This window comes from Pan paniscus, chromosome 11, assembly GCF_029289425.2.
Source record: "Pan paniscus chromosome 11, NHGRI_mPanPan1-v2.0_pri, whole genome shotgun sequence".
Lineage (NCBI taxonomy): Eukaryota > Metazoa > Chordata > Mammalia > Primates > Hominidae > Pan > Pan paniscus.
The window spans coordinates 12,926,578-12,947,815 of record NC_073260.2 but is presented as its reverse complement, the minus strand read 5'-3'; the positions used below and the strand labels follow the sequence as shown (position 1 = coordinate 12,947,815).

General features: G+C 46.9%; 1 protein-coding gene and 1 pseudogene across 2 annotated transcripts in view; both read left to right on the top strand.

The window, feature by feature from the left end:
- Positions 1–21,238, top strand: part of MVB12B (multivesicular body subunit 12B) — a 180,170-nt gene that overhangs the window by 83,219 nt on the left and 75,713 nt on the right. For both annotated transcript variants that reach the window (XM_034929072.4, XM_055117600.3), the window contains exon 7: positions 12,249–12,343. In XM_034929072.4, the coding sequence (XP_034784963.1) occupies positions 12,249–12,343 (95 nt within the window). The remainder of the gene's footprint in view (positions 1–12,248; positions 12,344–21,238) is intronic.
- On the top strand, positions 17,281–17,358 carry LOC112440891 (small nucleolar RNA SNORD116; annotated as a pseudogene).

Here is a 21,238-nt window from a genome sequence, read left to right as displayed (position 1 = left end):
TGTCCAGGGTTCAATGCAGAACTTAGCCTAAGCATGAGCAGGGCATCCCCTTAGACCTTTCCTTTGCCACCATGTGGCTCCCGCCTGCTGCAGTTGCAACTCCAGTCACCAGCACCCCTCCAGCACCTCACAGCATCAGAGACCGGGCACAGGCAACCTCCCCTGCGGAGCTGGGACTAGAATGGCTGTGTTCACAGGTGAGCAGCTGGGAAGGGGTTAAGATAGTAATTGTGTAAGTCTTCCAGGCTTTCTCCCAGTTCTGCGATAATTTGATGAAGAACTTCACCCTAATTAAATATTCAAATTAGGAATAAGTGTCAATATGGCTTCCCATTGCCTGGAATGATGATTAATTGTATTCAAAACTCTAGTGGCCCACTGTAATCTAAACCTAACCGTTGTTCTTGATTATTTCTGCACCACACTTGCCATGTTTTTGTTTTAAGATTTAAACTAGTAATTGATTTGCCATATGCCGTCAAGCTGCACGTACTTTATGCATTTAGGAACTTGGGGAGTTTGGAATTGTGATTTCCTTCCTCTTCCAGTGGCAGCTTTTTTTTCCCCTTGTCCAATGCACAGTGATTTGGTTTTGTGTGTGTGTGTGTGTGTGTGTACGCACGCACGCGCATGCATGCATGTGTGTGTGTGTTGCCCATGAGGAAAACCCATTCTACCAGTCAGCCTGGTAGGTTGGAGTTGCATTGGTCGTGGCAAATGGGCTTCCTGAATGGAAAATGAACAGGTCTGTGTTTGCACTTACTTTGTGCCCTGTGTCATCTCAGTAAAGCAACATGGCATGGTGGAAAGAGCATGAACGCACATCCTAGCCCAGCCATTTTCTTCAGCTGTGTGACTTTGGGTGAGTTACTTAACCTCTCTGAACCACTTTTCCCCCACATATAGGGTACTACTTCCCTTGCTGGGTTGTTTACATTAGAGATGTGTATGAACATGAGGAATGGTGCAAGTGCCCAGTGAGTAGTAACTGCCATAGTCCTAAATAATTACAGGAGTGAAAATTCCAGGAACAAAGCCTTCACGCGGGCCTCCCTGGAAAGCCCCTCCCAGCCATGCAAGTCAAATCCCATTTCCTACCTCTCTGACTCCCGGAGCCTCCGTTGCCCATCCTTGGCTTTGTGACATCTCTTGGGCCACTGTCTAGACTCTTGAATTACTATTTCATTGCTCGGGCCTCTTCTCCCCAGCCACAGTCTTTTCTTTTTGCAGGTGGGACCATGGCTCCCATGTCCCTGGATACCTCCCAGGGCCTAACAGAGTGCCTGGCCTGTAGTAGACTCTCAACAGATGTTTGTTATTTTGGTTATTTCTTTTTTTTTTTTTTTTTTTTTGAGATGGATTCTTACTCTGTCACCCAGGCTGGAGTGCAATGGCGTGATCTCTGCTTACTGCAACCTCCACCTCCCAGGTTCAAGCAATTCTCCTGCCTCAGCCTCCTGAGTAGCTGGGATTACAGGCACACGCCACCACGCCTGGCTAATTTTTATATTTTTTAGTAGAAACGGGGTTTCACCATGTTGTTCAGGCTGGTCTTGAACTCCTGACCTCGTGATCCACCCGCCTTGGCCTCCCAAAGTGCTGCGATTACAGGCATGAGCCACCACACCCAGTTATTTCTTTTTCATGCCACTGTTTTAAAATTGAAGCATATAACCATATTGTCCTTTATGGCCTATCTTTTGATATTCAGAGCTTTTACTTTGTGATATAGGAGATTTATGTTCGTGTTTCAGTTGACTTATGGATAAATTCCTAAAGGGGAAGATACACGTTTCATTTGGTTTCTTAAACTGTCTCGGTGCCAGGCAGTGCCTAGCACACAGTAGGAGCACAATAAAAAAAGTGCGCTGAGTCAGTCGCCACCCCAATTATAGCGGCCTTGTGTGCCTGTTGATACTGGTCCAGCTCCCCTGGGATAGGCCTGTGTTCACTGGGTAATACTTGGAATTAAGTTTTAGGTCTGGGCATAGAAGGTTTATAACATAGTGAATATAACTGTAGAGGAAATAGGTCTCTTTTAAGTTTTACAAAACCTTACTTGTCTTGGCTGGTGTCAATTACAAAACGAAACAAAAAAGAGACTCATCAGACCGTGACAAATGATAGTAAACTTTGCGCATGGTGGTTTCTCTCTGAGGTTGGCTCCAAAATCAATATGAAAAGAAAAATTACCACAACTGAAAATATTTTACAGCCTAGAATCATTAAAACAACTGACTTTCTGTTTTAGCGGAACCAAGTTACAAGAAAGAATTACAATATCTCCTCACATCTCTGGGTCTTCACAGATCTCAATCGTAATTCAGAGCCTCACTTGGGAAACACAGGGGACTTGGAGCAGGAATCCTGGCTGTGAAGTCATTGAGGAGGATTCGAGTGTTAGTCAGGCCCTTCCAGCTGAAAATGATTCATTTTAATTACCTTCCAGGGTGATCCGATACCTGAGCATATGGTCTTTAAGAAATAAGGTTCCCCAAACTGTCAGCAAGTGTGGGCAATGGTCAGGGACCTCTTTCTGACACCGTTGACCAGCCTTGGAGAGCGGGTGCTCTAGAAGGTGCTTATTAAAATGCCAGCAGGTGCAGCAAAGGTCCCCTTCTCTGTGACTCCCGCACCCTGCTTGTGCCAGGTGTTTTATAAGAGCCTTTTTCTTCATTAAATGGCATTCATTAAGCACGTCCTTACACCTGGCACAGAAGCTGTGCGTCACAGATGACTTCTTCCCAGTGGTGTTTGCAGGAATAATGTGGAATTTCATTTAGCCATTTGCTGTGTTCTTCTTCCCCTTCCTATCTTAACTTGATTTTTATTGCTTTTCATATTTCTTCCGCTGCCCCCACAATCCATTCCTCTCCTTTGTACATGACCTCTGGTCTTTGTCCACCAGCAGACACATTATATAGAAAACAAGGTGTCCCTTCAGCACCAAGCACCACCACGCTGGATGCTTTCATACGTGTGTCTCTTCTACTCTCCCAACCACATTGAGAAGCGTTCCCCTAGTTTTTGCCATCTTTTTTTCTGATTAAAAGAAATAATTTCTCATCCAAAAAAATTAACACTTAAAAAATATGGAAGAGCAGTGGGGAGAATCCACACTCCCATCTTAGAGGCTTCTGTCGTCAATACCGTGAGCCTCTCCTGCCCCTCAGTCACCTCTAAGTTACTCCCTCCAGCCCTTTGCTGTACTGTAGCTTAGCTGTGTGTGCCCATGGAAAAAAGATTGTCTTATGGGATTATTTATAATACATCATTCTGCAACTTTGTTTTTGCTTGGCTGGTTTTTTGATTTTGTTTTACTTAACAGCCAGTCTTTGGGAGTTGGCCATTTCTACAGAAAAATCTCTGGCTCTCTTCATCTATTCGCTCTGTCCTACTTTAGTATTATATGAAAATTCCACATTTTATTAGCCTCCTCTTATTGATGGTCATTGGGCTGCTCCCAGTTCATTGCCATGACAAATGCTGCCCCAAGGCCCTGGTTCCTGTCCTTTCTTTCCACAGCTGAGATCATATTCCATACACAGATCCTGAGCATCTCACTCCAACCCTCTCCACAAAGCCTGTAAACATCATTTTATGTCTGCATAATATTCTGAGTCAGACATTGTAACATTATTTCCAGTTTTTGAGTAGACCGTCATAATTAAGAGCATGAATTGTGTAATTGGCCCCATCAGCATTCAAATCCAAGCTTCTGCATACTCTGTGTTCAAGTCCAAGCTGTATCGAGCAGAGAGGCAAGCTGTGGAGCCTCTCTGAGACACCTGTGGAGTGGGGGGGTGTCTCAGCAACTCGCCGTAGGATTGGGTTAGGGATCATAAGATGCATATGACAGGTACACGCTGTAAACAAGTCAACTGATGATATTTTTAAATTTTCTTAAATAGGTCATTTCCCACATTTCAGGTTCTTTCCTCAAATTTCAAAAAGGGAAGAATAAATGCTGGTCCTTTTGTCCCATTACTTCCCCTTTCTTATTAAATTCGAATCATCTGGAATGTATTATTAAGTGTTTCTCCTAGAGAAGGTGACATGAGTAATCTTCTGTTGTCTTCCTGCACAAAAGACAACTTGAAGTCATACAAAATTGCTGAATCACAACTATTTTCACCTTCAAAACTGGCTGCGTCGTCTTCCAGCATTTAGTATGGCAGAGGAAAAGTCTGAAGTCACCATCAGTATTTGCCAGGATGTATCCTCTTTTCATTGCATTTTCTGGAATCCTGTGAACCCCATTGGTTGTGTGTGTGTGTGTGTGTGTGTGTGTGTGTGGTGTGTGTGTGTGTATAAGGGTTGGGAGATCAAAGTGGCAGCTGACTGACTATGAGTGCGCCTCTGCCTTGCTAGTCACCACTCTCTCGACGCTGCCCTTTGACAGTCTGGGAGGACAGCAGGCACTGCAGCTGCCTGGGCAGAACCGTCTTCATTATATGTGGCCACTGGGTCCACAAGATTAATGGTAACATTTTAAAAATTCACACAGACCTGGAATCAGCACTAGAAAATACAGATTTAAATTAACAAGGAAAAAGCAGAATCCCATCAAAGGAAATAAATCGTGCTGGCAACTATTGTCTCATAATAAAATATATTCTATAACTGAAGGGCTTTTATATGGAGCTGTCTGCAGCTTAGTGGCCATGTTAATTGAATAAGGTGCCTAAGACTGACTTGGGGGAGAAAATGAAATTCCCCTCAGCATGTATTTAGCTGGAGCCGTCATCGCTGGCAGTGTGTGCTTGCTGACCTGTTTGTTACAGAACAGCCAATCCCTCCTGCAGAGAGACGTGATGGCCACCAGAAGCAGCAGGGTGAGCCCTGTCTCCGGGCAGTTCTGTGGGCAGGGGGAAGGGGAGGATAGCTTGGTAACACTCCCCGAGGATTTAGGGACTGTTCCAGTTACAATTCTCCAGTGACCAAACAGATTTTGGAATAATAATCCATCCTTTGAGTCAAGTGGCAGAAATGGTTGTCCTCTGATGGACAGCCCTTGCTCCAGGGGTCCAAGACCTACTGGGGAAGGTGACAGAAGGCCTTCACCTCCTGGCACTATCCTAAGTAGAGACAGTTTCTCGAGCCTTTGAGTCTCCTTCTCCTTAGTCTGCTGGGGAGCTTTATGAACTCTCCTAAAATCTAAACTCATGTATCTGCCTACAGAGTGGTCAACTTCGGGCCCACTAAAATGACTCCACTGAAACTGCTGTCCATAAGTGCACCAGCCACCATCATTCTCGTGGACCTCTCAGGTTTTTTTTTTTTAATTTTTAATCTATTTATTTATTTTGAGACTGGATTATAAAACTGGCTAATTTTTGTTTGTTTGTTTGTTTGTTTTTTTGGTAGAGACGGGGTTTCACCATGATGCCCAGGCTGGTCTCAAACTCCTGGGTTCAAGTGACCCACTCGCCTCGGCCTCCCAAAGTCCTGGGATTACAGGCATGAGCCCCCACTCCCAGCCGGCCTCTCAGTTTTGTTTGATGCTGTCAAGTACCTACTCATTCTTATAACTCCCTTGGCTGGGAGCTGCAGAAGAGGTGAGTGTCCAATGCCAGTGGCCTAGTGCGGCTCCTCATCTCTTGCTTCCTCCCTCCTCCAGGTACAGGGTCGTGATCGGGGCCTTCCTTCAGTCTCTCCTTAGACAATTCAACCTGTTTATTCTCATGAACCAGAGGCCTTTGTATGGGAAAGAAGCCAAAGAGTATTGGGTTAACTGACCACGATTCCAAGCATAAAAATAAGGACTTTCTGTCTATGGATGCCAGTCCATAGACACTGGATGCTGTGGTCATAGGCATAGGCACTGACCAATAAAGAGTCTTCTAAAATATTTTAAAAGACAGCCAAATATTTCATGAAACAGTGGTACCACAATTTTTTAACCAGTCCTCCATTATTTGATTGTTCATCTGATTCTAGTTTTTGGCTTTATAAGTAGTGCCGTGATGAATTTATTGTTTACATAAAAATATCGTGAATCAGAAATAGTTGCATTTTCCAAGCCATTAACCAACCCAGTCGTGGGGATGAGAAGGAGAGAAGAGACAAGGCTTCCTGGAAGTTTCTCGAAACTATCCCTAATTATAAGTCAGAATCAGATCAACAAGTAGTAGGTAATCTTAGAGGATTTTCCCTAATATTTGTTAAGCGCTCACTGTGTACTGGGCATTGTTCTCGCCCCTGGGGATGTGGTGGGAAGAAAAGGCGTGGTGGAGATCATGTTCTGGTGACATGAAAACAAGTCAGACAGCCCGATAGAGTGGGAAGGGCGCCACAGGGAGGAGGCAGGTGTTATAAGAGTGTGGCAGGATGCCTCCTCAGAAGGGTGGCCTGACTGGGGAGGGAAGCCAGCCGCTGAGATCTGGGGACAGTGGCAAGTGCAAAGGCCCTGAGGCAGGAACAAGAGCAGGGGCTGGAGGAACAAAAGCGGCTACTGAGGTTGGCAGACGTGAATGCAGGGAGGGTGGACAAGACGTGGTCAGAGAGGAGGGATGGGCCAGAGCTGGCAGCACCTCTCAGCCGTGGGCGGGTTTGGATTTCATCCTGATGCAGAGGAAAGGCCCCGTGGGTTCTGCTGTGGTGCTGCATGGAGGCCCTCATGAGCCAGACTCTACAATAATGCCGGGGTGGCAAGAATGGGGAGAGTGGGAGTAGGATTGAAGCTCGCGTACTTGCATGTGCTCACGCATGCCTGGTTGTGTGCTGTCAACCCTGCCTGCATGGTGGCCCTCTGTGCCCTGGGAGGCAACACACCCCTGCCAAAGGCCATGTGGCTCCCTGGTGCTGGCGCTGGGATTTGGACCCACATCCAGCAGACTCGGGGGCACTGCCCTCAACCACTACAACTGGTTTGCCTCCCTGGGTGTGCGATCGGGCCATTGGTCATCCAGCTCTGTATAGTTCACTGTAACCTGTCGGGATCACTGAGCTAGTGAGCGGCAGAGATGTCATGTCCCTGGCATCACTGATTTCAAAAGGGCCTTCAGGAGGGACCCTGTGGCCCTGATTGAGTAGTCTCATTTTATATACCCGATAGTGAAGCTGAATCGGGGTAACTCTAACATAGCGATAACCACCTCCGGAGGACACATGGACTGACCTCTTCATTAATACCTAGCTTTCCCTTCATCAACTTTACCTCTCAGGGCCTCAGTTTCCTATTCTGTTAAATGAGAATAATTACTCCTATCTAAAAAGGTTGTTGAGGGGATGAGGCCGGGTGATATATTGAGGACCCCCAGCCCAGGTCCTGGCAGGTGGGGCTCCACCCCACGCTGGGGAACTGGAATCTTATCTCGCCAGAGACCCAGCTGATGGCAGAGCCTTCGTCCTAGTCTCTCACTTTCAGGCTAATCTGACACCAAAGCACCCCTGGGCCACTTCTCCTTCAGCAGGTGACTTGTCCTGTTTAACCACAGGTAATCTGTCCCTGGGGCCCAAACTGTTCATTCTCATTAATGGGAAGCCTTGATGTGCCTTTCTGTCCTGTCCCCATGTCCCCTGCTTCCTGTGTCCAGGAATAGTGGAAGCAGAAATGCAGGGGAAGCTATTTGCCGTGTAGGGAGGAGCCCTTCTCCCTAAAGCTTTCTTTGCCCAGGGGGCCTTCTCACCTGCTGCTCTCTGACTGCCGTCCCTTACCCACTCTTGCATCAGCTACTTTAGCTGGAGTATTCAGTAACCTGATTTCAATTCAGCACATCCCTACTGAGCAGTTATTCTGCAGAAAATACAGTCAGCCTGTGACTTGAATCCTCTTTTAATTTCACATTTGCTGCATCAGGCACACATTGTCTATCATATGTGAACAGAAACCTTCTTTTTTTCCCCTCTTGTAAATTCCTGGTTGCTGCTGCTGCTGATTTCTTCTTACCCATACCTGGTTTCCTCCATAATGGAGAGAGGTGAGATTCAGGGTATAAAACAGAGACCCCTGGAGTCTAATTGGGAAAATACACACAGGGAGAAATGAAATGATAGAGACTAACAGCAGTTCATGTCAAAAAAGAAACCCAGGGGTTTTAGTGAGCCAACTACAACACTTGATTTGGTCAACAAATGGTCAGTAATTGTCTACCCTGTGACAAAAAATTGTCCCAGAAAATGAAGTACAAAATTGATGATATTTGGCCCTGCTCTTGAGGAGGTCACAATCACATTAGGGGACAGGTTTATATCAGATGACCAAAGTGTACTGTGATACCTGGAGTGGGATGAGAGAAGACACTCAGGCATCCAATCCAGTCTGGGGCAAGCCCAGGAAAGGTTTTTCCAAAGAGGGGATGGTTGGGTGGGATCTTGAAGTATGAATAGGAGTTTGGAGAGTTGGTAAGGAAGAATGGAGATTCCTAGGAAGAGGGAGTGGCATGGATAAAGAATCAGGCCTAGGCATGAGAAAAACAAGGCCTGTTCAGAGATTAACAAGACTTCCACTCTTCCTGGAGGAGAGGGGAAGTAAGTAGTGGCAAGAGGCAGAATCTGGAAGGTGGGCTGGTGTGCCGGCGATGTGTAAGTGTACGGAGTGAGAAGACAGCTAAGCCAGCACCCTTGCAAACAGCAACCTTGCAGAGGTTGGAGACGAAGTGGGAGTTGGCGGGGTGGGGGATGGTGGGCAGAAAGAATCATCTCCAACGAGAGAAGAGAACCTGGGGCGGGGGTTGAGTTGCAGGGCAAGCCAGGCAAAATCTGAGGCCCCGAGGGACAAGAAAGTTTGGTCCCGGACATCAGTATTGCATGGAGCAGCTGAAGAGCCGGGCCCCTTGATTTCTGTGTTGTTCATATACTTTTTTGTGGTTGTTATTGCTCATATATTTCTTTTAAGTCCTAAATTTCCCCAAAACTGTCCATTTAGAGGGTCTGTGGCAAGTCATGTCGACAGGAATGAAGTCTCTGCACAAAGTAGTGAATAATTGTAGGCTCATGATCATTTGCTGCTACCATTCCCATCCACATTGGCGCCTTAGTTTTATTTCCTCACTCTCCCATAGACGGGCAAGCTTTTGAAATTGTAAATTGGATGTTGGCACATTTCTGCTTAAAAATCATTCCAGAGAAAGGCAGAACCCATGCTGGGCTCCACGTGGCCTGGCCCCACCATCTTCCTAGCCTTCTAGGCGTGGCCACCCTGGCTTCCTCCTAAGTCTGGAGGAGGTCAGACTCCCCACAGAGCCTCGAGTGCTCACCCCTCCTCCCTGCTGCATCTCTCTGATTTCTGCCTATCTTCAGTTCCCACCTCAATGTCCCTTCCTCCAGGGAGCCTTCTCCTACCCTGCCCTTCATAGCACTTGAGTCTTCCCGCCTTCCATAGGAAATGATCACACTTGTAAGCAAGTGTTCAGGTAACTTTATGGATATTTTCGTGTCCCCCTGCTTGTCCTGCCACCACTGAGTCCCCCACAGATCTGTGTTGATGCATATTTGACCACCCAACAGCTCGGCTGGCCCCATTTTCTCCTCTGCCTCCTGGCTGGCCTCTTTGCCATCATCCATGTCCACCTGGCTCCCAAAGTTCTGCTAATGCTCCTGCCTCCTCTGTGAGCCTCCCTGAATGCTTCTAGCCCCTGGAGTGTTTACCGCACTGCACAGATTGCTCTGCATCCTTAGTTAGGTTGCGTGCACCTTTTTAGGGCTTTGGAGGCTTAGAAATCTTAGTCTGGCAGCCATGAAGCAAAATACTTCCCTGGCTCCTGGAAATTCCCTCATTGGTATAGTGAGTACAGTTATAGCACCTACCCTAGATCCTTTTAGTCACACACACAAAGCCCTGTGCTCAGAAGGGCCCCACCATGGGTTTAATGCTCTGCTGTTGCCATCTTGAAATTCTTGATAGCATTTGAATAAGGACCCCATGTTTTCAACACGCACTGGGCCGCGCGTATTGTGTAGCTGCTCCCATACCTGCCTCGAGGGGCGTTGTGAGGAGCCATAGGAGGATGTTTGACACCTGCATTCCCAGGGCTGGCACCTGGTGGCACTCTCAGCAGGGTCACCTGTCATCATTTTAGTTCTGCTCAACCACAACCACAGTCGATAATTCACTCTTCTGTTTGCTCAGCTTCATTGACTAAGTGCTGTGGTCAGAGACATTGATCAACTGCTGAAAACCCTTCTGCAGCTGCTCCTCACCTTCGCAGGGTTCCCAGACCTGGCCAGTCTTCAGATTCACCGCTGGAGCTTGTTAAAAATAGATTTCTGGGCTGCACCCGGCCAGGCCCACTGAATCAGACTCCCCAGGGTCAGGGCCTGTGAGTCTGTGTTGTAGCAAGTTCCCAGGTGACTGACACCTTCATTAATGCCATGATGGGAGTTTAGGAACCTCCATCCTAGGAGTTTGAACCCAAGCCTCTTGTAATGGTGTTTGGCGCCCTTTCCATCTGGCCCTGCCTGCATTTCTAGCTCTGCTTCCGACGTGTGCCCTAACCCTATGGGGAAGTGCTGGCTCTCTCTGACTCCCTGGTGGGTGCCTTTCACTCCCATAACACCTTGAGGGGTCCTGAAGCCCCGTTCCCTTTAACAGAATATATTGTTCCTTCTTTTCATGCTTACCAGCACTCAGTTTTTCTTGTTCTCCGAGCACATGTCACGTTGCACTGTGATTTGTTTCTGCTTTATTCCCTGCAGCCTGAGCTGAGGGAGCTCACCTCTGTACCCTTAGTTAGCAGCAGTAACAAAGAATATTCAGGTTCCCTCCATGCACGCCAGTGCACCCGGTGGACACACTTACAGTGCATGTGTCTGCTGGTTCCCCAAAGCCCTGAGCATACAGTTGGTGCTTGATTCAGCCTGGCTGGGCTGTGGCTGAGTGTCCGCCATGAGCTATCACTCTGTGGCTGGCAGACCCAATACCTTCACAGCCCTTGGTGCTCATCTTGCCCCTGGAAGGCTCCTTCCGGTTCCAGCTCAATCCTGGAGCTGTGGGAACATCCCCTCCCTGGAGAGCCTTTCCTCCCAGGAGTCTTTTTTTTTTTTTTTTGAGGCAGAGTTTTGCTCTGTTGCCCATGCTAGAGTGCAATGGCATGATCTCAGCTCACTGCAACCGCCGCCTCCCAGGTTCAAGCGATTCTCCCACCTCAGCTTCCCAAGTAGCTGGGATTAGTAGAGACAGGGTTTCACCATGTTGGCCAGACTGGTGTCAAACCCCCAACCTCAGGTGATCTACCCACCTCGGCCTCCCAGAGTGCTGGCATTACAAGCGTGAGCCACCGCGCCCGGCCCTCCCAGGAGTGTTTATGCACAGCAGTCATTCTAGAAGGTCACACATGTGCTGTGTGAAAAAGGCACCTAGTAATTGACCACTTACTTTATGTGATAAGTGTTTCCTCCACCAGTCTCTTCCATTTCGGAAATGTCCGGGTATGGCCACAGGTTAGGCTCCTGAGCTATTGCAACACAGCCCCCAGTTGTCCCACCAAGAGGTTTTGTTGTTGTTTTTTTCCCCTAGTCCTGTTGGGTTTTAAATATTTTCCTATTCGCTTAATTTTTCTTTTCAGCATTCACTACAGGCAGCTGGTGACCATGCCAAATGGATTGTTTACTTTTGACTAAATGCTCACTTAGGCTGAGTGTTCTTTGTGAGCTTTAATGACTCACACCTGAGCCATCAAAGACTGTGCTGTATCTGTCTGGAAGGTGCTTTCCTGAGCACCTACTGTGTGCGCTGCCTGAGGGGGAACACACAGACATAGCAGTTGAGAGCGATGTGCCATCCTGATTTTCAGAGGTCATTAGTCTCCTGGACTCATATGGCAATAATAATTCCCAACACCTTTATTTACAAAGCGCTTCATGTGCAGTGATCCTCAGCAGCCCTGCGGTGTAGGAATGGAAGCATTTGCATGGCTCCTGGAATAAACCAAGGCTGGTGTTCAGCGCCTGGGTTGTTACGGTCCTGCTGGTGCATTTTGCCCGGTGGGCAGAGATCTGGATCAAACTGCCACCCCGTAGAGTCCCTTGGACCTGCTGTAAGGCTTGGGACACACTTTCTTCCTCTTAGATGTCCTTTCTAATATGGAAAAAAAAGGTGGCTGCTGATGTCTAGAAACTTCCAAATTCCTTGAGAGGACTTGAGCCCAGTGGAGGAGTTATGCTTGATTGAGAAGGAGGCGCTGGCCAGAAGCACCTGCTCTGCCCGCTGATCTGTGCTGCATTTCAGCTGTTGATGGCGTCAGTGCTTCCTGAGTCTTGGGGAATGCTCCTTGTAACCTCCTTTCTCTCGTCCTTCTCTTCCTCAGGCACATCTCCCTAACACTTCCTGCCACCTTCCGAGGCAGGAACAGCACCCGGACGGACTACGAGTACCAGCACTCCAATTTGTATGCCATATCAGGTATGTGGAGCCACTGCTGCAGGCCAGCTACAGAGTCTGTGTCCCGGGCGCCGCCTCCTTCCACACGTTCTCTGTCTTCTCGTGGGATCTGTCTGCCTTACCTCTCTTTTCTTCCCTGCAGGGGACCTGTTCCCTGCAGGAACCAGGCCTTCCCTTTCCTTTGTGTCGCCACAGCACTTAGAGAAGGGCCAAATACTCAGCATGTTTTGAAACTAATGATGAAAAACAATGTGTGGATTTCACAGGGTTGAAGGGAGGTTTCCAGAGAATACTCGCCACATTGTTCACCTGCCAGACCCGGGCAGGCTTCCCACGAGGCCTCGGGAGCAGCGCTGAGCTGAGCCCTGGTCGGCTCACCCTCCCATATCCAAGTCTGTCCTCACCTCTCATTTCTCACAGCTGGGTTTGTGGCCAGCGGGTGCACTGGCGGTCTCCCCTCACACCCCTGGAGCATGAGTCTGTGGTTTCTGAACTCGGCCTTGAAATTGATAGTGTTACCTTGGCAGGAACTTCATCAGTCCTAGTTTTCCTTTTCACCTTCACCCAGGGAGGGGAAAACTTACAAGCCTTATTACAGAATTGAGATTCATTAGGTGCTTGGCGGCGCAGGTGACTTGCTAAGAGCCGAGGAAACCCACAAACTCGCCTCCGATTATCCTGGGCCGCCAGTGAGGGGTGTTTGTGTATAAGGGGAAAGTGGCAAATCGGTGCCACTTACCAGCACACACCCTTAATGGTGAGTGACATTTTGAACACAGGAACATGGCATTCATTCATGTACCATAATGAATCGGTTATTTAAAAGGTAATCTTTTTTCTAAAAATTGCAACTACAGGTTACTAAATAGATGAAATAGAACAATGGCATAATTCTTGTCAGTATTAGTTTTTCTCGTTATGATCACTCCCTAATAGGTTTGGAAGTATAAGCAAAAGCCAGTTGTTCCATTTCTGGGTGACATTCCTGCTGAGAAGAGGAGGAGCAGGGATGTTCTTAAGCCCCCATCCCTGGCTCCACTGCAGGAGCCAGGCTCTCCAAGGGGAGAGGGAACGTGTTTGTCTAAGAACAGCATCTCCAGGGAGAATTTCTTTTGTGCTGTGGCTATTTCAGCAGAGTCGACAAGGAGCATAACAAGTGTGGAAAGATGACCTATTTTGTAGAAAAGCTGAGTATTTCCCCAGATGCTTAGTGGCATAGAGGTGCAGAACAGGCCTGTGGAATCCAGCAGGGTGCCCCCATTCAGAATGCACACAAGGGAAGCTCCATCAAAACAGATGACTTTTTTTCTGCAGCTCGCAAATCTTTTTCCAGCCACAGCGTTTGGCTACACCCACTTTACCTGTGTTCTCTGATGGCTTTCCCAGCTGTTGGCGTTTCTGCAGGAAAGAGCCACAGAGTGAAATCTCCTATGGTTTGGCAGGAACACTGCTGTCTGCCTCTGGACCGCTGCTTCCTCGCCCCGCAGCTTTGATGAGGTGTTGTCTGGGTTCATTTCAGCTGTTAGTTTAGCAATACCAAGGTAACAGCCTCAAGACACAGGGGAAGCCATTCAGAAACTTCCTGTTACATTTATGTAAGTGGCAGTCAATTGGATTTTATCTTCCAAGCAGAGGTAGTTGAGGCTACAGCCCACGGCAGCAGGCAATTTCAGGCCTCCTCAGTGGCTGCAAGCACCAAATTGCTCTGCCAGGGTCCAGGACCGCTTTGTTGTGTTGCTGCCAGAAATACCCTGCAGGACCTGCTGGTTCCATAAGGCCTGCAAGCTCAGCACTGGGCAACTATGGTACAACTGGGAAGGCTGCCCGCCCACCCACTGGCAGCCTGCCTGCGAGTCATTCTGGCTAGAAGGGAGCAGAGACCACCTCCCTTACCCCCATATGAACAGTATTTGGCACTGAGTGGCCTATCTCAGTTTGGTATTGTGAAGTTAGGGTTTCCAATGGTTTCTTCCAAAAACAGTTAAGGCAAAGTGTGCCCCAGGCCCTAGCCCTTGCCCAGTACCCATGCCTTGATAGCTGGAGTTCTGCTGATAATGAAATGAATCATCAAACCGTTCTGCCTCTGAACTGGCCCTGGCACAGGTTCACTGCAGACTTCAGGAGCTGAGCCTTTGGTGCAGACTCCTGGCGGGCTCTGTGTCCCTCCTGAAGACATTCGATTACTGCTCCCTTAGTGTTCCATCCCTTCCTAAGATAAGTAGGTTTCAAAACAGTGTAATTAGAAATTTGAAAAACAGCCCACACTTAATGTGTATGTATGGTTGTTAAAGTATATTAACTTTTAAATGTTTTCTCAGTGGCATACCTGCTAGTAGATTCCTTTTCCTGTATCTTTCACTAAGACAGTTGGCTCCCATCATGCCTGCTAAGGGTGAGACGTGGCACAGAGTTGCAAGAGACACGAGTGGAGACGATATGTAGTGCCATCCCTGGCACAAAGCAGTGCTCATGATGTGGTCAAGGAAGGAAGGAAGAGACGAAGGGAATCATTTAGCCTCCTGTCTGCCTTGCACAGGAGTACCCTCCCAAAACCCTGGGCCAGGTAGTCATCCTGATTTTGCTGCTTGAATGCCTGTGGTGTCTGGGACCACCACCTCCTACCAGCCCACCCATCCCTGTGAGATCCTTCCTCGTTAAGCAGGGCTCTGTCTTCCTGTTCTTTCACATCCACTCAGCAATTTGAGACACTGTGCATTCTGCCGACCAAAATTTGCCAGCTGTTCTACACAGTCCAGTCGTATCTCTCTCTTGCCCACAGAAGTGGGGTGAGGCGCTCTAACTCAGTGCTGAAATCCTGAGATGCCTGTGGCCTGCGCTCTGCTCTCTTGTACCCTAATCCAAACGGCCACAAAGCCAGCATCCATCCTCACACTTGTCCTAGCAGTATCTCCTAGAAAATACAGATGTGCAAAAAGATTTATCCACAAGGATAAGCACCGCCACTTCTCAAAAATAATACTTCAAGACAGGGGTGGGAGGTGGATAGATCTTAAATGCCCCAAACAAAGACGAATGCTTAAATTACAAAACATCCATACAGTAACCTTAACTTTTCAGCCATCTAGAAGTGATGACTTAGGTTAAAAGATGTATGTGAATATTGTTAAGTGGAAAGAAAAACAGGTAACAAGTCAGAATATGCAGTGATCTCATTTTAACAATTACGTCTAAGCTGGGAGTGGTGGTGCATGCCTGGAGTCCCAACTGCTCGGGAGACTGAGGAGGGAAGATCCCTTGAGGCCAGGAGTTCGAGGCTATAATGTGCTATTATGATGGCCTTTGGAAATAGCCGTGCACTCCTGCCTGGGGAACATGGATCTTGTCTCTTTAAAAAAATTAATTTTTTAAAATTAACAAAAAATACATCTAAAGGTCTGGAAAGGTCCACACCTAAGTGTTTATGGTGGTTTTCTTGGGACTTTCATCTTTTTTTGGCCTCTCTGCAGTTACTCATTTTCCATAATAGCACGTGTTGCTTTTGTAGTAAGAAAAAATACACACCTGATGTGAGTGTGGCATGTCCTTGGTAAACCCTGCCGGCCTGCAGGATCACCATTTTCTCCTGAGCACTCATGAGTCTATGCTTTCAAAGTTTACTGCAGAGCACTTCCAGACCACAGATCAATAATTTTCTTATTGTCCCTTTTAGAAAATATGATTTTTTTTTCCCTGTTATGCAGTCCCCTGAAATCACCTGTTCACTCGAGTTCCTCAGAGATCACTGTCTGTAATTCCAGCACCATCCTTTATGTCCTGCTGGCCCTCTGGATGTGGACTGGGCAGGCAAGCAGCCGGCTGCTCCAGCCACCTCCCTGCCTTCCTTGCTCTTCATGTCCCCCATCATTGTGTCACTCTGTAGGGTTTTGAAGATGGTTTTCCCTAAAAGGATAAAATGATGGTCGCTTGGCTTGGCTCACTCTGTTACCCATCTGGGTTAGGGTCAGCAAACTAAAGCCCATGGCCCAATCCCATCCACGGCCTGTTTTGTATGACCTGCAAGCCAAGGATGGTTTTAATATTTTTAAATAGTTGGACAAAAATAAAAAGAGTAATATTTAGGGACATGTGAAAATTATATGAAAATCTTTAGTGTTTGTAAATAAAGTTTTATTGCAACACAGCTATGCCCAGTCCTTTACAAATGGTCCATAGCTGCTTCACATTCCAATGGCAGAGTTAGGTGTGTGCAGGCAACGCCAGATGGCCAAGAAATCCTAAATATTTACTCTCTGGCCTTTTACAGAAAACATTTGCCAACCCCTGGTTAGGGTCATCACTCCTAAGCCATGGGTGCTATTCATCCTTACTCTTTCTAGCTGTAAACAAAATATTTCAAAACAACCTTTTTTGATAGTTCTTACCTTGCTGACTGTAGCTTTCCTGGTGCTGGTCTTACTGGTGTGACCCCTGTAGCTTTGTGCCTTTGGTTTTTCGAACATGCCTTTAAGATCTTACCTCTTTGGAGGGCCCTCTTCCGGGTCATGTTGATTTCTCTAGGTTCTACTCCAACCCCACCCCTGAGTTTCCTGGTCAAGACTCTTAGTGGCTGTTACTTTTCTTAAGAACATCTTACCTTTCCTGAAAAGTCTTCTATTTTAGTCCCAAATGGTGGCACCCTACCTTTTTTTTTCTTGGAATTTTTTATATGTTTAGATATCTGCCCATTCACTCATTTCTCTTTCATCTATTCCAAAAGGATTTAAGGTAGCTCCAAAAATACATACGGCCAAATGAAAATGGAAGTGAGGAAACACAAGTTAATGGAAATAGGATAGAAAGTAGGTGCGGCTGTGTGCAGGGGATATCTAGATTAGGTTCTGAGGCAGAGGGCTGTCCCTTAGGGATAAGAGAGAAACAAGCTAGTTGCTTGGGAAGAACTGAACTATTCTCTTAAGCCCGAAGAGCTGTCCTTCCTCATAAACAGGGTCCTGTGGGTCAGCGCTGACTCCCACATATGCATTCCTTAGAAAGCTGAACAAAATGAGCAAAAAACCTCTACCACCAAAATGAGTGCTCTCGTTTTCTTTATTTCTTTAGTTCTGCACTTTCCCACATTATTGCCACATGAGTGTTAGTCCTATGGATACATATTAAAGCTAGTAGACGTCTCAGACAACACTGGACATGAATGAGAGAAATATAAATATTTACCACCTTGGGGGAGGGAGGAGGGCTCCATAAAATGCTGTAAACAATGTAACAATTGCTTTTCAATTATTATAACTGTAAGTTTGATAAGAACAGCTTATACATATATGTATATATATATTTATATATCTCCATGTATTGGGGGGACACCTACTTGTTTGAAATGAATCTAAAATGTCTGAAAGTTGAGTGAGATGTTTCTTAAGAAATGTTCTTGTGGTGGGTGTCAGGCACCTTATGGGACTGGAGACCTCGGGGAATGTCAGGAAAGACAGATCTTCCCCGACCCCCTGCCCAAACCTGCTGCTCACAGCTGCCCCAGAGGCTTCCTATAAGGAGAGGGGCCACCAAGGAGAGCACAGTGCAGCTTTTCTAACCTAGGAGGGTTTTTTGTCTTACGGCAGGTTTTGCTTAACAAATGGGACTGTGGGATGGGAAATGATACCATCCTATTCTTTTGTTGTGTTTGTTGTTGTAATCTGATTTCTATCTCCAAGTGCACAGTTTTTAACCATAGAAAGCTTATTTTTCTCTTTTGAAAAAAAATTGACATAGTAAAATTAAGCAAATACCTATTAAAACTGGCATATAATAAGACCGAAAAATCTCGAACACCCCATGAATGCAGGGTGAGCCACAGTGCAGAAACTCCGCAAAGCCACACAGTGCGGTGAGCTGCGGGGCTAGGATTGCTTTCCGCTTTAGGACCTAGACAGGTTGGCTCACTGACATCTTCATTTATCCATCAGCATTAGGCTGACTATAAAAGTGAAGGGGGCACACAATTGTCCCAGGACAGAAGCCGTAACCTGAATCTATCCTGGCAGACTGGGGTGTATTGGCCACTCCTCTGCCTTCAGCTTTTTTTCTTTTTTTTTTCTTTTTTTTTTTTTTTTGCTTTTCTTTTTGATTGCTGGAAAAGCCAGCTTATTGCCCTCCACAGCTGTTTGCTTTTTAAAAACCAGCCCCCCTTTCAGGATGTTTGACACCAGGAAAGATGTCGGTGTGGTCAAGTCAGTGTCCATCATCTCATCAGTTTGGATCATGGCCCCTTGTACAGAGAGAAGGAGGATTTTATCTGTAACTCAGAACCGTGGGTGAGCCATGTAGCTCTGACATTGGAGTAGGAAAGCACAAAGCAATTAAAAATAATTAATGATTTCTGAATATCAGCCTTCTCCATGCAGTTTTAATCTAGTCCTCATTTAAATTGGAAGATGGACATTTAATTATCAGTATTATGAAATTCATGATTTATATATTTCATCCAATTGGATAAAATTTCTGCCACCAGCTTTTCATCTTATGATGAAAAAAATGTGTATCTTACAATGTGATCATTTAAAAACTCATCTACAGCATACCAAACAATTCCAAACATATTTTCCTTTCATTTGCAGTGATTACATGATTTCTGTCTCTCAATTAGGAAAAAAAAAAACTCACCTGGAAAATTGAAAATAAACTTAATACTTTAATGATCAGGAAGCACTGCAGGGTTGGGAAAATGAAGGGTAAAAGACTCAAACAATAGGGTGCTTGAGAAGCGCTGTTCTCTCCTGTGTCAGGTGTGCTAACACAACTGCTTGGCATGTTGTAATGTTCACGGTTTGATGCCACAGAATTTGCATCCACATTCTGGGTGTGCCATATGCCTGTGGTTCTCCTTTTCCCTGTGCTCGAGTGAGTGTGTGTCCCTGTGCTCGGGTGAATGTGTGGGCTGAGTGAATGTGTTCCTGATAACCACCAAGGAGGGAAAGAGCCACTGTCTTCTGGTGCAAGCCCCTGAGTAGTGTTAGCCTCTGCTTTCACAGGGGTCCCTGTGGCCTTTGTCTTCAGTGGATATGTTCTCGTGGCTCGGGGTGGCATTGCATTTCTGACCCCGGCTTCCCTGAGAATCTTCCCCGGCTCCACAGAGGATTTTCATAATCACTGACAACTGGCTCAAGCGGTGGTGGGTGAGCGTATGGGAGGGTTGCCCCAGATCTGAGACAGGAACATCAGTTTGGCACAGCCACTGATAATAGCATATGGGAAAATTCCTGAATGAAGTGAAAAGATATTTATAATAATTGTGCTTGAACCAAGGAGGAAAGAAGTCATTTTAAAGACAGATACATTTTTATCATCACCTATAAGAACCATTTTTATCATCCCCTATAAGAACCCTTGTCTATCCATCTCCTCTTGCCCTGACTGACAACAAAATCAAGTATAAAGAAAAATAGAATAAGAAAAAGAAGAAATGAATGGGAGCGGATGGGGAATTGATCGCATGGTGTATTTGTATATCCTGATGTAAAAGGTGCGGCTGACAGGTGGCCAGGTTTGCTCTGTACACAACCATGTGTGTGCTGTCAGGCGCACGCACACTGCCTTGTTTCGATTGATGAATTGCCTGCTTTCTTGATTAAACCTTCCGTCACTTAAGAAACAAAAAGCCTGTGTTTAGATGGCAGAGTGGGACATGTCAAAAAAATCTGTCTCCTTTACCTTTGTGCAGATGTTGGGCACAGACTGTAACATGTATTATTAAAATGAATGTGGCATTTACTGTGCATTATTCCTTTCCTGGGAGAAAGGACTGTAAATTATATGCTAATAATAAGCTTTAACCCTTTCGAAATGCAAAAGATTTAAGAGTGCAAATATTCATGTAGGCCTGGCTAATTGGATGTGCTTTTCTACATCCACCACGGTGGCTGTGTCACTGAAGTTAATGAACAGCGTGTGCAGGCAGACACACAGGGCACTTGGGGAACTCCTGCCTCCTGGAGGTTGTCTGCAGTGCGAGTGCCTCCTCCTGCACTTCACAGAGAGATAGACCCTGAGAACCCTGAGCTGGGCTCTGGGTCATCTTACTCCAGATGAAGTCCATGGTCAGGATCAGTTCCCCAGCAGGTCCTCTGCAGCTGAGTGTTAAGCGTGGGACCTCTCTTCGCACACCTGCATTCTCACTTAGAATGCAGGGCCCACAGAAGGCCGTGGGCCCGGGCCTTCTGGGCTGCAGTCTGGCAGGTATCAGGCTTTGGTGCCCAGCCCTTACTTGACTCTCTTCCTTGACCAGGCTTTTCTAGCCTCAGCTCAGTTGCCCAGGTAGCTGACTCATCTCTCCAAAGACCTCCTTGGTCCCCTTGCTCCTCAGATCACACCTTTGTGCCCCGCCACAGCCTGACTGCATTCATTCAGACCTCAGACCTCACCTGCCTGGTGTTGGGGCTGTCAACAACCAGCCCCACCCGTGTCCCACCAGCCTGGGTCGCTCCCTGCGTCCTCCTTGCCTTTGTCTTGCGCTATGCTTGCCCCGCCACTCCAGCAGCTCAGATTTCACCACCTTCTCTTCTCTCTGTCCCTGGCTGTGGCTCTGAAGGCTGCTCCCAAGCTGCCTCTCCATCAGGCTTTTCTGATTCCTCTCCCGCTGCTGACTCTCTCTCCTGGTTTACCCCACACTACTCTGTTGGAGAGTTTTCACCTGTGAGCACCTTGAGTGAGAGGGCAGAGACCATATTTAGAGAGGATGGAGGCTCCCCTCTTTTTTTTTTTTTTTTAATTGAGGAGGACGTAGGTAAACAAAGGCAAAGACAAGAGCAAGATTGTTCACTCCATTCACTCAACAGTCACCGAGAGCTGCCCTGTCGTGTGCTCCTGAGGGCAAGCCTGCTGCCCTGATAGGGCATTTGGGGTTGGAAGCATAGGGTCAGAATCTTGGCTCTGACACATACTGGCCATCATACAGTGCTGCTGTGA